We start from the raw sequence: 14,587 nt of genomic DNA, 5'->3' as shown, positions 1-14,587 counted from the left end.
CAAGGCAGTTGGGTTAACTTATGCCAGCAGACAATGGAGCTAACTAGCAGTAGCTAGCTAGCCCAACCCAGTAGATATGCTCTTAGCGAGGTGAAGAGCGTTAGAACTGAGGGCTGATTGTGATGGCAGAGGGTATATGTGTAGACAGGGCCCTATACATGTTGTCTGAGGCCATCCGCCTTAAAGGTGTGAATAGAGATTTCTTCAGCCAGGACAAACAGGGGCGGGATATCCCATACTTTATGTGTTGTACGGAGTAAATCGACTGTAAGGGAACCCTAGCATTGACACAATTAACTGTCAATTTACCATTTAGTAATGGTGGTTATTATTATTATAGCATTAACTATTTTATGCCATGATTGTTATGAACTGGTAAAATAACATAGAAAATAAATAAAGCTATTGTGAAATGTTTAATATTTTTTTAATTAAAAAAAAAAAGAGTTTATTGCCTGTTGGTTTCAGGGGTGTGGAGGGCTTCTTGGAGCAGGCGAGAGAGTGGGAGCAGTCGGGTGAATATTCCCGGGCCGTGGAGTATTACTTGAAGGTTAAGGATGACTCAAACACAGCGCTGATGGAAAAGTGTTGGATGAAGGTAAAAAGGAAAAACAACTGCATAGAACTGTTAATTCACATGATCATTAGTTCTTTTTAACAATATGAAATTAATAGTAAGTCTTTTACACGTGTAGTTGCTACTGAATAAAGAAGAGCTTTTAAGTCTGTTATGGGTTTATTAGAGAGGCAGGTTTGAAAAAAACGTTAGCCTTTAACCTAGGCATATTTAAAAAGATCTTACCCTGAATATAGATTAAAATGTCTTATAGAATTAAAAACATATATATACATTGTGAGGAGACCCTGGGGCAGATTCAGTACAAGCTGGAAACACTATCTCACGGCTAGCCTGGGAACGCCTTAGTGTTCCCCTGGAGAAGCTAGAGAAGGTGGCTAGAGAGAGGGAGGTCTGGGCTTCTCTACTTACGCTGCTGCCCCCGCGACCTGTCGCCAGATAAGCGGAAGAAAATCGATGGATGGATGGATGGATGTATTGTGCAATTTATTTCGGTTTTATCGGGGGGGGGAATCCCACTGCTGATGTAGAAGTCTCGAAAACTCACAAAAAAAACTACACAAATATGATAGACTAGACATAAGGGGTTAAGATAGTGAGTGGGAGGTTTAACCTTCTAGTACAACAGTCATCACAAGCTTTTGCAGTTAAATATTATTCACAAAATTTATTTTTTCACCACAAACACTCAAAAAGGTCGAAACCATCTAAAGGATAAATGAATTATTTTCAGATCTTTGTCCTAGATGCATACAGAAACCTTATTCATATTTTGAAATGCCATAAATGAAAACATTACTGCAGCTCAGAATGTGAGAATCCCCTTTTCAGATAGATTAACAGTATTAACTCGATTTGTCAACCTGCCGAAAATATCTACTTACATTGTGTCAAATCTTAAAAGGCGGTCTGAATTAAAATAAATCACAATCTGTAGTAAGTTGACAGTTTGGCTTCAAGGCTGCGGCCGAGGGTTGAGGTCTCTGCAAAGGTCTGTCCACTCTTCATAGTTTTCTCTGTCTTCCTTTGAGCCGCTTTCCCTGGAGTGTTCGTTTTATCTTTGGCATCGCTGTACTGTTTGAACTTTCATGACATAAAACTACAGACAGTGATTTATAACCATTTCAAACAGTGTTTATTTCCCTAAAGAAGGAAATTATTCAGTAACTTATTCTCTGGTTCTGCAAAAATAATCCAGAAATAAAAGAAAACTTCCCACCATGACCTTTAATGGCCGTACTGTAGATCTTATATTTAGACAGCATCAGTAATTACTTTTCACTTTTACTTTAAGCTCTGTAGTGGGTGAAGGACAGAATAGATGTTTAATTGTAGTCAAGAGTACCACTAAAGGTGGAGGAGGGCGAAAGGTCACCATGTCACCAACATCAATAGGTGATTTCTGCTGTGAGTATGAAGATACGCAGCACATACTGCATGTTATTGATTAAAGTGCAGAGGTCAGATTATTTGAAATGGGAATGGTCAATCTCCGTGATTGTAAAGAAGCGGTCTTGAAGAGATCACAGAGATCAATAGGTAGTTTTTTTCCCCAAGTGAGTTTCATTAGGTCAGAAAATGCTGCATCTGCATTACAGATGAGTCAGGCGATACACTGATTTAAGTTTTGAATTTTTGATTCCTTCCTGTAGTGCGCTTCATAATGACCTTTATTCCAATTATCTGTTTTTTTAAGACACATTATATTTAATAGGTGAAAGTGAGTGCTATCAAACATGCCAAATGACTCACAGAAGTAGCTGATTCTAGTCTATTTAAATGTAGAAGTGCTAAATCAGAGATTACACAGATGTGGTTTAAAAGGGACACGTTTCCTGCTTTATGGTGTTTTGTTTCTTTTTAAATTAGATTACTGTGGACTCTCTGTTTAAACCTGTGAAAATGAAATGTGGACATTTATTTTGTGCTATTTATATAATATATTTATAAATTAACTAGTTAACTATGAATGAAAATAGATAGAAATACAAGGTACAGCCGTATTGGAAATATTGCATTAGAAGAATTAAAGACTTTTTCTTCAAGACACAAACAGCAAAGTCAGTTCATGTATCACCAACTATCCCCACAATCAGAATCAAATGGATTATATAATGATTACGGTGACATTATATTGCTTTTTGAGATAGTAAGTAAGTAAGTAAAATTTATTTATATAGCACTTTTTAAGACGAAAACGCTGTTACAAAGTGCTTCACATGAAGACATGTCAAACAAACAATATAGCAACATAGAGGAAATATAAAAGCATATCAAACAAGCAATAGTACAATATAAATATAAAATAAAACAACATATTACGCATTAACATTACCCAAATGCCTGTCTAAACAGATGAGTTTTAAGCTGTCTGTGAAGGTTCTCAGTCATCCAGGTCATCGTAGTCAAAGGAGCTTGGAAAGAAAAGCGTCTGGACTTCTTTAAGTTGCTTGAAGACGTTTCACCTCTCATCCGAGAAGCTTCTTCAGTTCTAAGGTCAAATGGTGGAGAGTCCCAGATATAAACCTAGTGGGAGTAACCCCCCACAGAGGGACAAAAGGACCCCTGATGATCCTCTAATCGCCTGAGCCAAGGTGTGAAACTGGGTGTGGGTCCCAATCAGCCAGAGTTTCGGGTGCGTTCATTGTGAAACCTGGCCCCACCTTATCATGCGAATTCCTGAGATCAGATGGCCCAGGATGTGAGTGGGCGTTAAGGCGTCTGGGAAGGGATCTCAAAACTGGATTATAGATGGCAGAGAGTTGGTGTCGTAAACCCCCGCCTCTGTTCAAAGATGGTCGCTCACAGTGGACATAGATGGCTTCTTTCACTCCTCTTTCAAACCATCTGTCCTCTCTGTCCAAAATGTGAACATTGGCATCCTCGAAAGAGTGTCCTTTATCCTTAAGATGCAGATGGACTGCTGAGTCTTGTCCTGTGGAGGTGGCTCTTCTGTGTTGTGCCATGCGCTTGTGAAGTGGCACCTCGGTTGTGGAGACAATAGTCCTGAGTTTGGCAATATTTCTTAAGTGAAAAAAGCAGGAGCGGGTCACGGATTTAATATGAGATGACAGATCATGACAATTTTATATTATCATCATTGCAAAGATCTCTGTTAATAGCTTTTTAATGTCATCAGCTAAACAGTTGAAGAAGTTGAACTCTTTCTCCCTCGAAGTATGACATCATCAGTGTCAGTACTGGTAGGGCAAAACAGCAGTGGTAATAAGAGGCAGTTTTTAAATATATGCCATTTCTTACACTGCGGTGGCTCAGAAACTGGTGGAATAACATCAATTTGGGGGCGGCCGTGGTTAAGGGGGTTGGGAAACTCATCTTGTAACTGGAAGGTTGCCGGTTCGATCCCCAGCTCTGTCTGTCTTGGCCGTTGTGTCCTTGGGCAAGACACTTCACCTACCACCTACTGGTGATGGCCAGAGGGGCCGATGGCGCGATATGGCAGCCTCGCCTCTGTCAGTCTGCCCCAGGGCAGCTGTGACTACAACTGTAGCTGCCTCCACCAGTGTGTGAATGTGAGAGTGAATGAATAGTGGAATTGTAAAGCGCTTTGAGGGTCTTGAAAAGCGCTATATAAATGCAATTCATTATTATTAATAGCCCCACCTACTTTCTTAACTTTGTCCTGAAAAGGTTATGAAAGAACTGCTACTTTGTTAAAATTTGGTTTTATAATATTTTTGCTGTATAGAATATCAAAAATGCCAAAGACACATATTGTAAGGAGAGAAAAAATTTTGTACATTATATGTCTCGGTGTACACACATACTAAACGTATGTGTGACTGAGAATAAAATGCAAAAAATTAGAATAAAATACACTTGAAGTAGGAAAAATAAGACACAATAAATATTTTTTATCGAAAAAGTTGGGAAAATATTGTGCTACGGCACCCACAACATTTAAAAAAAATGTAGTTCATTAAAATCAATATCACAGAACAGATTCAAAACAACAGAAAACTATAGTAGTTAAATAGGAAATAGCTTAAGTCCATAATGAATATTGTGGAAGTGGTAAAGCTTTTCTGTGTCTATCCTCATGGCAGTGGAGCAGAAACAGACGTTCAGCTGCATGTCCAGTCAGTGGTTCGATCCCGGGCTTCTCCAATCTGCATGATGACATGTGTAAATGTGTTCATGACCAGGATGTGTGTATATGTGTGAGTGGGAGTCGGGTGCCTTGAGTGCTCAGTAAGTGCAGAAAAGTGCTATATAAATACCACTAATACCGAGTCCATATGAAGAAGATAAAATAAATCAGTACTGGCTTTATCTTCATATGGTACCCACTCTTTCTGTCTTCCTATCCAGAATAAACTCTCTTGTCCCAAGCTACATTTTCTCAAACCAGAAAACAGAAAGGTTGCTGAAAAGGAAATGCAGAATCTATCAAAAGGGTTTCATGGATTTGTTGCCCATTATTACCAAAAACACGTTGCCTACCTCGATTCTATTTCATGAAATAATTGCAAAAATAAACCCTAAAAGGAAAAAAAAAAGAAAACGTCTTGAGCAGACTTGAATAACAAAATAATGACAAAGCTAAATGTTATATTTCTATATATGGTTTGAATTGATTTTTCCTTTTTGTGTCTTTTTGGGTGTCCTGTACTGTTTGGCGTGTGCACTCGCTGTGTGCATATGTCCAGGCGGCAGAGCTGTCCATCAAGTTCCTGACAGCAGATGTAGCAGTGGAGGTGATCCAGGTGGTCGGACCACGACTCGCACAGCTGAGGAAGTTCAACGCCGTGAGTGAAAACACACGTAGATTCAGTTAATAAAACAATACACACACACACACACAATCCAAATATATATGCTCTTATAATAAGGTTGCCTCTTTCCTGTGTCCTGTTTGTATTTGATTGTTGAAGGCTGCTGAGCTCTACTTAAACATGGACCTCATCAAAGAGGCAATCGATGTCTTTATTGAGGGTGAGGAGTGGAACAAAGCCAAGAGAGTCGCCAAGGAGCTGGAGCCGAGGTTTGAGAGCACACAAACACACACAAACACTCAAGTGTATCATAGTTATTACGGGCAGAACAGCAACAAAGACAAGGGCCGACACTGAATTAAAACTCAGAATAGAAGAAGTGAACAGAAAGGCTAAGACATGCTGGTTATTTTTTCAATGTCATATCAGTTTTATTAAGCATGCGTGCCTCTCTGCCCTGTTTCTTATGAATCTGATATTTGACAGGTATGAGGACTACGTGGACCAGAAGTACAAGGAGCACCTTAAAAACCAGGGCAGAGTGGAGTCTGTAAGTACAAGTATACACTCTATGACACCCTGAACCAAACAAATAAAAAAAAAAGAAAAGCTGACATGTTATCAAGCTAATATTGACCCAATTATGACAAAATTCAGCTTCCAAAATCACTCCAAGCAGTTTGGTCCAGAAAAATAACTTTTTGTAACGTTTATATAAAGCAAAAAGAGATAAATATCTCTCATTTGATCCATTTCTGTAGTAAACAGCAGCATGTTCCTCCCAGAATAAGAATTTGTTAAGTTTCACTGAGATGATTTTACAGTGATTGCTGTATTTCCTGCACCATTTCACTGCTCTGTGGAGCCCTACATGTCCTCCGAGTTGTTTACTTTGCCAGTGCCATTTGATAAATATGAGCAGAGAAAGACAGAAAATGTAATGGTCTAATTTCAAGTTTCATGCTGTGTTTCTTAGAGCTGAAAAAACTGTTTGTTTTTATTTTTGATGACTGTGTTCGTTCAGCTGGTGGGAGTGGATGTCATGGCAGCCCTGGACATCTACGCAGAAAGAGGCCAGTGGGAGAAGTGCCTGGAGACAGCATCCAAACAGGTATGTCTTGTTTGATGTCATTAAGAGTTCATATTATATTGTCACCTCTTTTGTTTTTCGGGTTGTTAAGCAAACAGCTTTTGCTCAAATCAGGGTTTTAAAGTTCTAAAACAAGTGAACTCTAAAGCAGGGCACAGGGGAAAGAGTCATTCATCGTTACTTCAAACAACCAGGAACTTTGTGCGAATTTGTTGGGAAGTAGGGATGGAGCGATGATGCTGGGAAATCTACAGGGAATCCGGTGATTCTGATAAGGTATTACACATATAGGCAGCGGGCTAAAATCCCAGGCAATTTTAGAGCAAAAGCAGATAACCAGGTGAGGTCAAGGTGTTAGAGTTTTAGACAAAGCAGTGAGCAATTGATAAACTAGAGGTTAAATGATGCCAGTACTACACTAGGGGATGAAACAATCACTGAGCAGAGTTCAGGTCTGGAGCTTTATGATGCAGGTAGGTGATAATGATGAGCAGGTGCCCCAGCTGTAAAAGCATGGACAAAAACAACATGTACAGTCAGACCGGTGACCGGTGGTTATAACTTTTCTTAGAGTGAGAGAGGGTCAAGGATGAGCCGGACTGAAGGTATAGGAATATATGATCTGATGTGAAGTGTTCTTTGTTTGAGAGTGTTTGAGAAGGTATAAAAGAGTTCAAGGGGGCGTCCTTCCACAGAAAACTGTTTTGGTGTTTGACTTGAATGTTTTCTCCACTGCAGTGTTTTTTGTTCTTTTTCCTTAATAAACCTCACTTCAAAGAAACGCTCACCTGGTGGTTGCAATTTTATTTAAGATTTTCCACAACAGAAACAAAGAGGACTAACCATGTCCTAGCTGCAGCTAAGGGTAATTTGTTGTTACCTCCAGTAAAAATGTGCTGCAAGGCTCCAGGAAAGCACTTCCAATCCTTCTTAGAGCCGAATCCAAAGTGTCCATGTCTGGAAATGAGATGATCCACTTTGGAGCTTTCTGAAATTGTATTACAAGTTAATTTGAGACATTAATCGAACACTTTTCGGCACTGAGGGGGTGGTTCTTGTTTTGGGTGGGGGTTCTGTCCTATCCGAAGTCCCCCCTGATTCAACCTTGGTGATATCAGACAGAAAAGCAACTTTGCAGCAGCTAAGTAGTTTATGTTGATTTATGTTTCCCTCCAGTGGGCCTTAATGTGCAGTTTTTTTTATGAACTAGCTAAACTCATCCCCGCACTGTGGCAATATTCAGACAAATAAGGCCTGCATGGGCATTTCTGTCACACAAGATGAAGCATATTCGGGCGCTCATGGACAATTATTTCTGCTGAGGCAACACTTTTTTTTTTCTCTCGTGCTTTTTGGTCTTGTTTGCTCGTTAACAGGCCTCATTGACCTCATTTTTTCTGTCAGGCTTCATAATTTTTGTGTTGTGTTTTGTCAGACCTTTCAGATCCTCCATAAGTACATTGCTCTGTACGCAACACATCTCATCAAGGATAAGGAAGCTCCAAAGGCTGTTCAGCTCTACATACAGCACGGAGTACCACCAAACCCTCAGGTACACACACACTTCTTATAGCTAATTCCATTCCCCCCTAGTGGGTACCCTAAAGGTACATTATCCTTCTTTCACTGCGTGATAACCCAAGTTTCCCTCTTTAATGTAGAATATCTACTCTTATTTTTGTAGTCTTCATAGAAGGTGAAATTATATGAATATTCCAACCAAGTATCACAGCAAAATGTGTTATAGACATGCCAGTCCACCATGTCCATTTCACGCTTTGCCTCTCTGCTGTGGCCAGTTAGGCAAAGAAAAGATAAAGTAAGCATAGAGAGACCACAAACAGATTGGGGTGTGGTGTATTTTGTGCAAGATTTTGGCACGATGGGAATGTTTGCATAGTTTCAAACAACCCACATGTTTTTATGCAGTTCAGTGTTGACAAGATTGCATTGATTGCCAAGATTGTCGACTTTGTTGTTATGTACAGTGTGAGTCTCAGTTAGCACCACAAAAGCCAAATAGCTAGTGTTCTTAAGCATAATAAACCAATTTCTTCTCCAGTTTTTACCCACGCCACCTGCCTGCATAGCAGCATGCAGGCAGGCAGCTGCTGCAAAGTGAGCATGTTGACACCTAAGTTTGTGAATGCAATAGCTTGAGAATGAGACGATATAGGATTTTCAAATTGACAGCATAGGTGCAAATTCTCAGACGAGTTTGAAAGTAAAGGTCAGACAGCAGGTTTTCTGAAAATTACCCAAGATTTTCTAATTAAACCATAGGTGTATCTATTAGAAGGCTGAGGGGTAGCAGGTGGCACTGCCAGTATTTTTGTTTGCTATAAAGCGGTATTTACAACAAAACTCTATGTTACCTTAAGAGCTTGGAGCCCTGGTTTACAGATTTTTATGGTTCTTGAGTCAGTCAGTTCCAGATTATTTCAATAGACAATAATATCAGTGACTTTCGGAAATTATATTTACACAAATAAAAAGCAAACTGACTGTGAAAAGGCAGCTGTATTTTATTTAAAAAAAAAAAAGATATTTTGATTTCTATTACAGCCTTAACAACATGATTAAAAAGAGACATCTCTTGTTTATTATTTTTTACAAGCTTTGCCATTTTTTACAATCAGAACTTTAACATCTACAAACGCCTGTTCCTGGACCTGATTAACCTTCCCGACACCGATGGACCAGAGTCCTACCGCATGTTCGCCGACCTCCGCAATTTCTTCTTCCAACTGGTAAATCAAAATTAGTAAATGCCTTTATCGATCCATTTTAAAAAACATGAAAATAAGTTTGTCCTCATAAAATGCATCAATTTTTAATTTTTTAATTTCTGTTTGCTGTGATTTCAGTGTGAGAACATGTCCAAATCAACCGAGGCAAACACTCCGGCTCATGAAGATTTTGAACAGATGCTGCTAATCTCTCACTACTACGCCACAAGATCTGCTGCTAAAGGAGTCGAGCAGCTGGTATGAAAACGCAAACAGCACCTGCCTAAATACAGAATATTTAAGAATGAGGACATCTTTGAAAATGACTTTGTAAAAGTTGCTCATAATTGGTGAGAATTCAACAATAGAACAAAGCACTGTGAAGCCTGGAGTCTTGTGGTAACAGCATAGATGATGTTGGGCTAGAGAATTGACGGATGTGAAAACACCTTGTATTGTGGGTAGAACAACCATGTGAACTGCAGAAAATGTGACCAGCAAGGCAACATTTGCCTGCCAAAAGTTCTGTGTCTTTGCTCAGAAAAATAAAAACGTGACCAGATTTCATTTTGGTCCCAAGGTCATCTCCTGGTACACCTTGGATGCTACCAGTACTGCTTCTTCTATTTTTAGATGTCCTCCTGTAAGCTTCTTTCTGACCACCTGCACATTACCATCTGTGATGTATACTCGATCTCTGCCTTTCATTTTGGGAAAGAAGACAACGTCACCAGGAACCAGACACCACAGGACATTATAGAAGACTTCAGTGATGATAGTCTGACCTAAGCTAAACAGGAATCCATGAGGGGAGTTACCAAGTAGACAAACAAAAAGAAACTAAAAATACACAGAGCTCAATTTGCACAGGTGAACATAGTTGAGACTTGGCCAGGCAGTCTTAAAAAAGCACAGGAAGGATGCACAAAGAGGTAATTACCAAAATAAAACAGGAAGTGAAAACAGTGGAAGACAAACAAACAGATAGACGAAACAGGAGGAGACTCTAGAAAAATGTGAACACCTAGAAACACGAGTATGAATATCAGTTAAATTGTAACAGGGAACAAGACAAAAAAGAAGACCATGTCATGGTACAAATCTAAACCTCTGCTAGGTAACTGATGATGATATGTAGGAAGCTTTACTTTGGGGTTTTTTAAGTGTTCTCTTCTTCTGCTGTGCATTTTCAGATCAGTATAGCAACCAAGCTCTCCGTGTCTCTGCTGCGTCACACTGAGCTTGTTGCTGCGGACAAGGCTTTCTATGAGGCGGGCCTGGCCTGCAAGGTGAGTCCACCAATTAGAGAGGATGAGGTGCAGCTGTTCTGCTTTGGTAGTGCTGATGTTTTGTTTTTTTTTTTAGTTCCAGGTGCATGTTCATAGTCTAAAATGTTCCTCCTAGACCACAAAATTCAATGAGTTTTCTCCACAAAGTTGGTAATATTCCCAGATATTCAATGATTGAAGTACATTTAAAAATGCATTGTACACTTCAGGTAGTCCATGACTACTTACAAGCCTTTAACTCTGCTCTATTGGTGATTGGCCATTAGAGGATAATCTTTTTGAAGGAGCAGATACTCTCTCTCTGGTGCTGATTCTACGTGCTATGTTTTCAATTCTGGCAGGCTATTGGCTGGGAAAACATGGCCTTCATCTTTCTCAACCACTTCCTGGATCTGTGCGATGTATGTATTGTAGAAATCTTTATTTGTGACCTTTCCGTTATGTATTCCGTGAATACCAGCAAAATCCTATTATAACACCATTACACCATCTGAACTTCTAATGTGTAAAACAGGTGTAAAATTGAATCTTTTCATTTGTGATTGGCTAATTTTGTTGTCCAGGGCATTGACGAGGGGACTCTGGACACTCTGGACCACACCGATTTCCTAGACACCGACATTCCCTTTGAGGTTCCAGTTCCCACCAAACTCTGCGTCACAGTAAGACATCATCACCGCCCACCAAACACATATCCCACCGGATGCTGCGGTCAGACTGATAGATGAAGACAATATTGGTGATGTGCTACAAATCAGATCTGGTGCAGTTAGTGTCACATTCCTCTGTGATATTCTTTACAAATGAGCACAGATGACAGATTGCTCCATTTAAGCACCCAGTCTTAAGCTGCAGGGTCGCTGTAGCTGCAAATTAGAAAGTATCGGCAGGCAAACAGGTGGCCTGTGGGCTAAATCAGGCCCTCTTAACAAAAATCATACTTCACATTTTCCTGTTTATAGGTCACATTAAAGCTTGTTTTTATTAGTTATTTTTATTACCTTGGTTATAGCTTCTTAAATATGATGACCAAAATTTGGGGTGGTTTAGGAGTTGGGGTTAGAGAAATTGAAAAGAATAATAGTAACTATATAACAGCCCATTTAAGATTACTTTGTCCAAAAGTCTTCTTTTGTCTGAACAAGCTCAACCTATTCCTGTTTATGACACAGTCACTGAGTTTCTGTGTAGGAAACTCTTATCACTGCAGGCTGACATCACACAAACTGTATTTTTTTTATGTAAAAAATCAAACTCAACCTGACATGCAGCTCAGTTGCAATGAGCAATGTTTAGAAAAGCTGTCTGAAAACAGCGTGTGTGTTACAGGTTGCCCAGCGAGACCAGATGCGCGACTGGGTGCTTATGGTGTCCATGGACCATCGGCTCGAGCAGGTTCTGCCACGTGACGAGAGGAACACATACGAAGCCTCGCTGGTGGCCGCCAACACCGGCCTTCGCTCGATGCCCTGTGTCCTCACCGGTTAGACACACACACACAGAAACACTCAAGCATGTCCAAGACTTATCAAAGTTTTGTTAATTTCAAAGATTGAAAAGAGATCAGAGGGGAAAAAAATTGCAAACTGATGTGATGCAACAGAGAAAAGCAAAAAGCAAGAAGAAACGTTTCATCATTTATTTTGTGGAAAACATGAAATAATTAAATGAAATAAAAAATAATAATAATTTAATAAAAAATTGTGTAATTACCATAAAGTTGCAACATGTTCTCTGTTATTTGGAGCTTTTATAGTTTACCTGTTGTTAAACTTTCTTCTCACACCCATGATGTTTGCATACAGTGCTGACATTTACACTTAATCCACTTTGCAATGCACGAGATTTCACACACGCTTTAACGTGAGCAGGTTGATGTAATGAAATCTAATTTCAGGAAAGTGTAGAGCTGTTGTTTGAGGTGTTTTGGAGATTTAAGATGGATTTGTTCTCAAATAAATGTTTAATTTTCACCTCTGTGTTATTTGAAGAAGGTAATCTGTATTTAAGGGAGACCTATTTTGCTCATTTCTATCTTCATGTTTTTACTCTTGGTCTCTACTAGCGAAGCTTTTTGTTATTCTCTTATATATCTTATACTGAACCTTAGTGCAGCCACTCAATTCACCTTTTTTCTAGTTCCACAACCATAAAGCCAACGTTCTTTTGATTGGCTACCTGTCACAAAACAGAAGGTTTGATCAGCATATCCTCTCTCACTGTGAACAGCACTGACATGAAACTGTGGCCTTGTGTAATATTAATCCAGCAATAAAACAGTATATATGTGACAGAGAAAGAAATGTATAACAGGTCCACTTCAAGAACCTTCATTTAAAACCTAATGGACCATTCAACGATTTTCTTTCTTAAATTTTAATATGAAATGATAGCTACTGTATAATAGAATGCTATCATACACAAAACATGCTGTGGCCTTGCTGTAAGTGTTGATTCTCCAGTTTGCTGCGTGACTGTGCAGTCATACACAGCATGTAGTCTCGCTCTGTGGTGTTCCTGCTTTCAGGCTACCCCGTGCTGAGGAATAAAATCGAGTTCTCTGCTGCGGGGAAAGCAGCCAACAAGGAAGACTGGAACAAATTCCTCATGGCCACGAAGGTGAGATCAAACAGAGAAACTGGGTTTTTGTAAGCTGAGAAATTTCCGTGCATATAAAAACAACACAAACGGATCTCTCCTTCTTTCTGAATGAAAAACCTCAGGAGTAGGGCTGGGCCATATCATACTGTTCATGGTAATACCGGTATAATGTTGGGCAACGATAAGAAAATGAAATATCACGATACCCATAGAATATGGGTAAAACGTGCATGCGCAGTGCCTTTGTTCTCATAGACACGTGGCGGGAAAAGCATTTCGGCGACGGAGAATGAGAAGGGCGAAAGAGGATCGTTGAATGAAACTGATGAACCAGAATGTAAAAAAGCTGCAACTTCAGTGGTGTGGAACTGGTTTGGCTTTCATCCATCAGATACACAACAAAGCACTATTTTTGGTAGAGCATGCTAGCGGGCCGTCGTTATTACCGTGTTTTTTGTAAAATACGGCACACTTAAAATCAATCCTTTGATTCTTCTGAAAATCGACAGTGCCCCTTATAATCCCGTGTGCCTTATGTATGAATTCTGGTTGTGTTTACTGACCTCGAAACGATTTTATGTCGTACACGCCGCTCAAAAATCTGTCCAATGTTTTAGTACGACTTTGCTAAGCTATGAAGCCGCACCGCTTGATGGATTGTCGGAGCATTATGGCTACTGTAGGCAGGAGATACATACTGTGCATCAACATAATATTACTGTATTGTGTGTATAACCTCTTTTAAGTTTTGTGGATATTATACATGGTTATGCTGAGGATATGTCGGCCAGTTTCCACTGGAAATTCCTTTTGGTTAAATTTTCAGCAAGGAATTTGCATTTGCACTGTTACATTTTTATATAACTTTATTGCACATAAAAAACAGCTGCTAGTTTAAGCAAAAATACATTGATGGGTTTTTTGGGTTTGTTTAACATTAATAAAGTTGTGGAGTCGTAAAGTAGTTTATCTAGTGTCAATTATACCATCAGTTATATCGTTATCGCAAATTTTCAAATGTATATCGTGATAAATATTTTTGGTCGTATCGCCCTGCTACACTCAGGAGTGTATTTGACTCCACAGGGACTGTAATTAAATGCAGTGTCATTCAAGGTTTTGAAGAGTTTTGATTAGTTTTGAGGAACTCAAAACTAATCAAAACTCCTAAAACTTACCCAGATCGTCTGTCCTCAACTTAAAATTGGTTGAGAGAGAAAGGAACTCCCATCATGGAGCAGTACTCAAAGCTTTTCTTTTCTTTGTTTTTTTTTTTTTCAAAGCAAAGGCATGAAGAAAATGTTTCTTTCAGGTTCAACTCTCTTTGAAACAGCGCTGATCTTTAGTGAAAATGCTAATGTTGGATTGTAATTTATTGGATTCATTATAACTAGAAAAAAAAAACATAATGGTGCATGAGTTAGAGCTCAACACTTCTTGGCTTCTTATAACTCTAAATTGTATTTTACTGTTGATTATAGCATGTTTGTGTTACTTCAAGATGTTCTGCAAAAAATAAGATTGGCTGGGCACCACCACCAGTCATTAGGCAGTTGCTGGAGGCT

General features: G+C 39.3%; 1 protein-coding gene across 1 annotated transcript in view; it reads left to right on the top strand.

The window, feature by feature from the left end:
* Nucleotides 1-14,587, top strand: part of ift172 (intraflagellar transport 172) — a 54,774-nt gene that overhangs the window by 38,208 nt on the left and 1,979 nt on the right. Inside the window, exons 35-47 of the mRNA XM_082505812.1 lie at nt 469-598; nt 5,248-5,346; nt 5,473-5,582; nt 5,800-5,863; nt 6,338-6,424; nt 7,839-7,955; nt 9,043-9,153; nt 9,271-9,390; nt 10,326-10,421; nt 10,763-10,822; nt 10,985-11,083; nt 11,751-11,904; nt 12,949-13,040. Coding sequence (XP_082361938.1) covers nt 469-598; nt 5,248-5,346; nt 5,473-5,582; nt 5,800-5,863; nt 6,338-6,424; nt 7,839-7,955; nt 9,043-9,153; nt 9,271-9,390; nt 10,326-10,421; nt 10,763-10,822; nt 10,985-11,083; nt 11,751-11,904; nt 12,949-13,040 — 1,339 coding nt within the window. The remainder of the gene's footprint in view (nt 1-468; nt 599-5,247; nt 5,347-5,472; nt 5,583-5,799; nt 5,864-6,337; nt 6,425-7,838; nt 7,956-9,042; nt 9,154-9,270; nt 9,391-10,325; nt 10,422-10,762; nt 10,823-10,984; nt 11,084-11,750; nt 11,905-12,948; nt 13,041-14,587) is intronic.

This window comes from Aulonocara stuartgranti, assembly GCF_965226115.1.
Source record: "Aulonocara stuartgranti genome assembly, chromosome: 15".
Classification (NCBI taxonomy): Eukaryota; Metazoa; Chordata; class Actinopteri; order Cichliformes; family Cichlidae; genus Aulonocara; species Aulonocara stuartgranti.
Note: the sequence above shows the minus strand (reverse complement) of the source record. Positions and strands in the feature narration are given on the sequence as shown.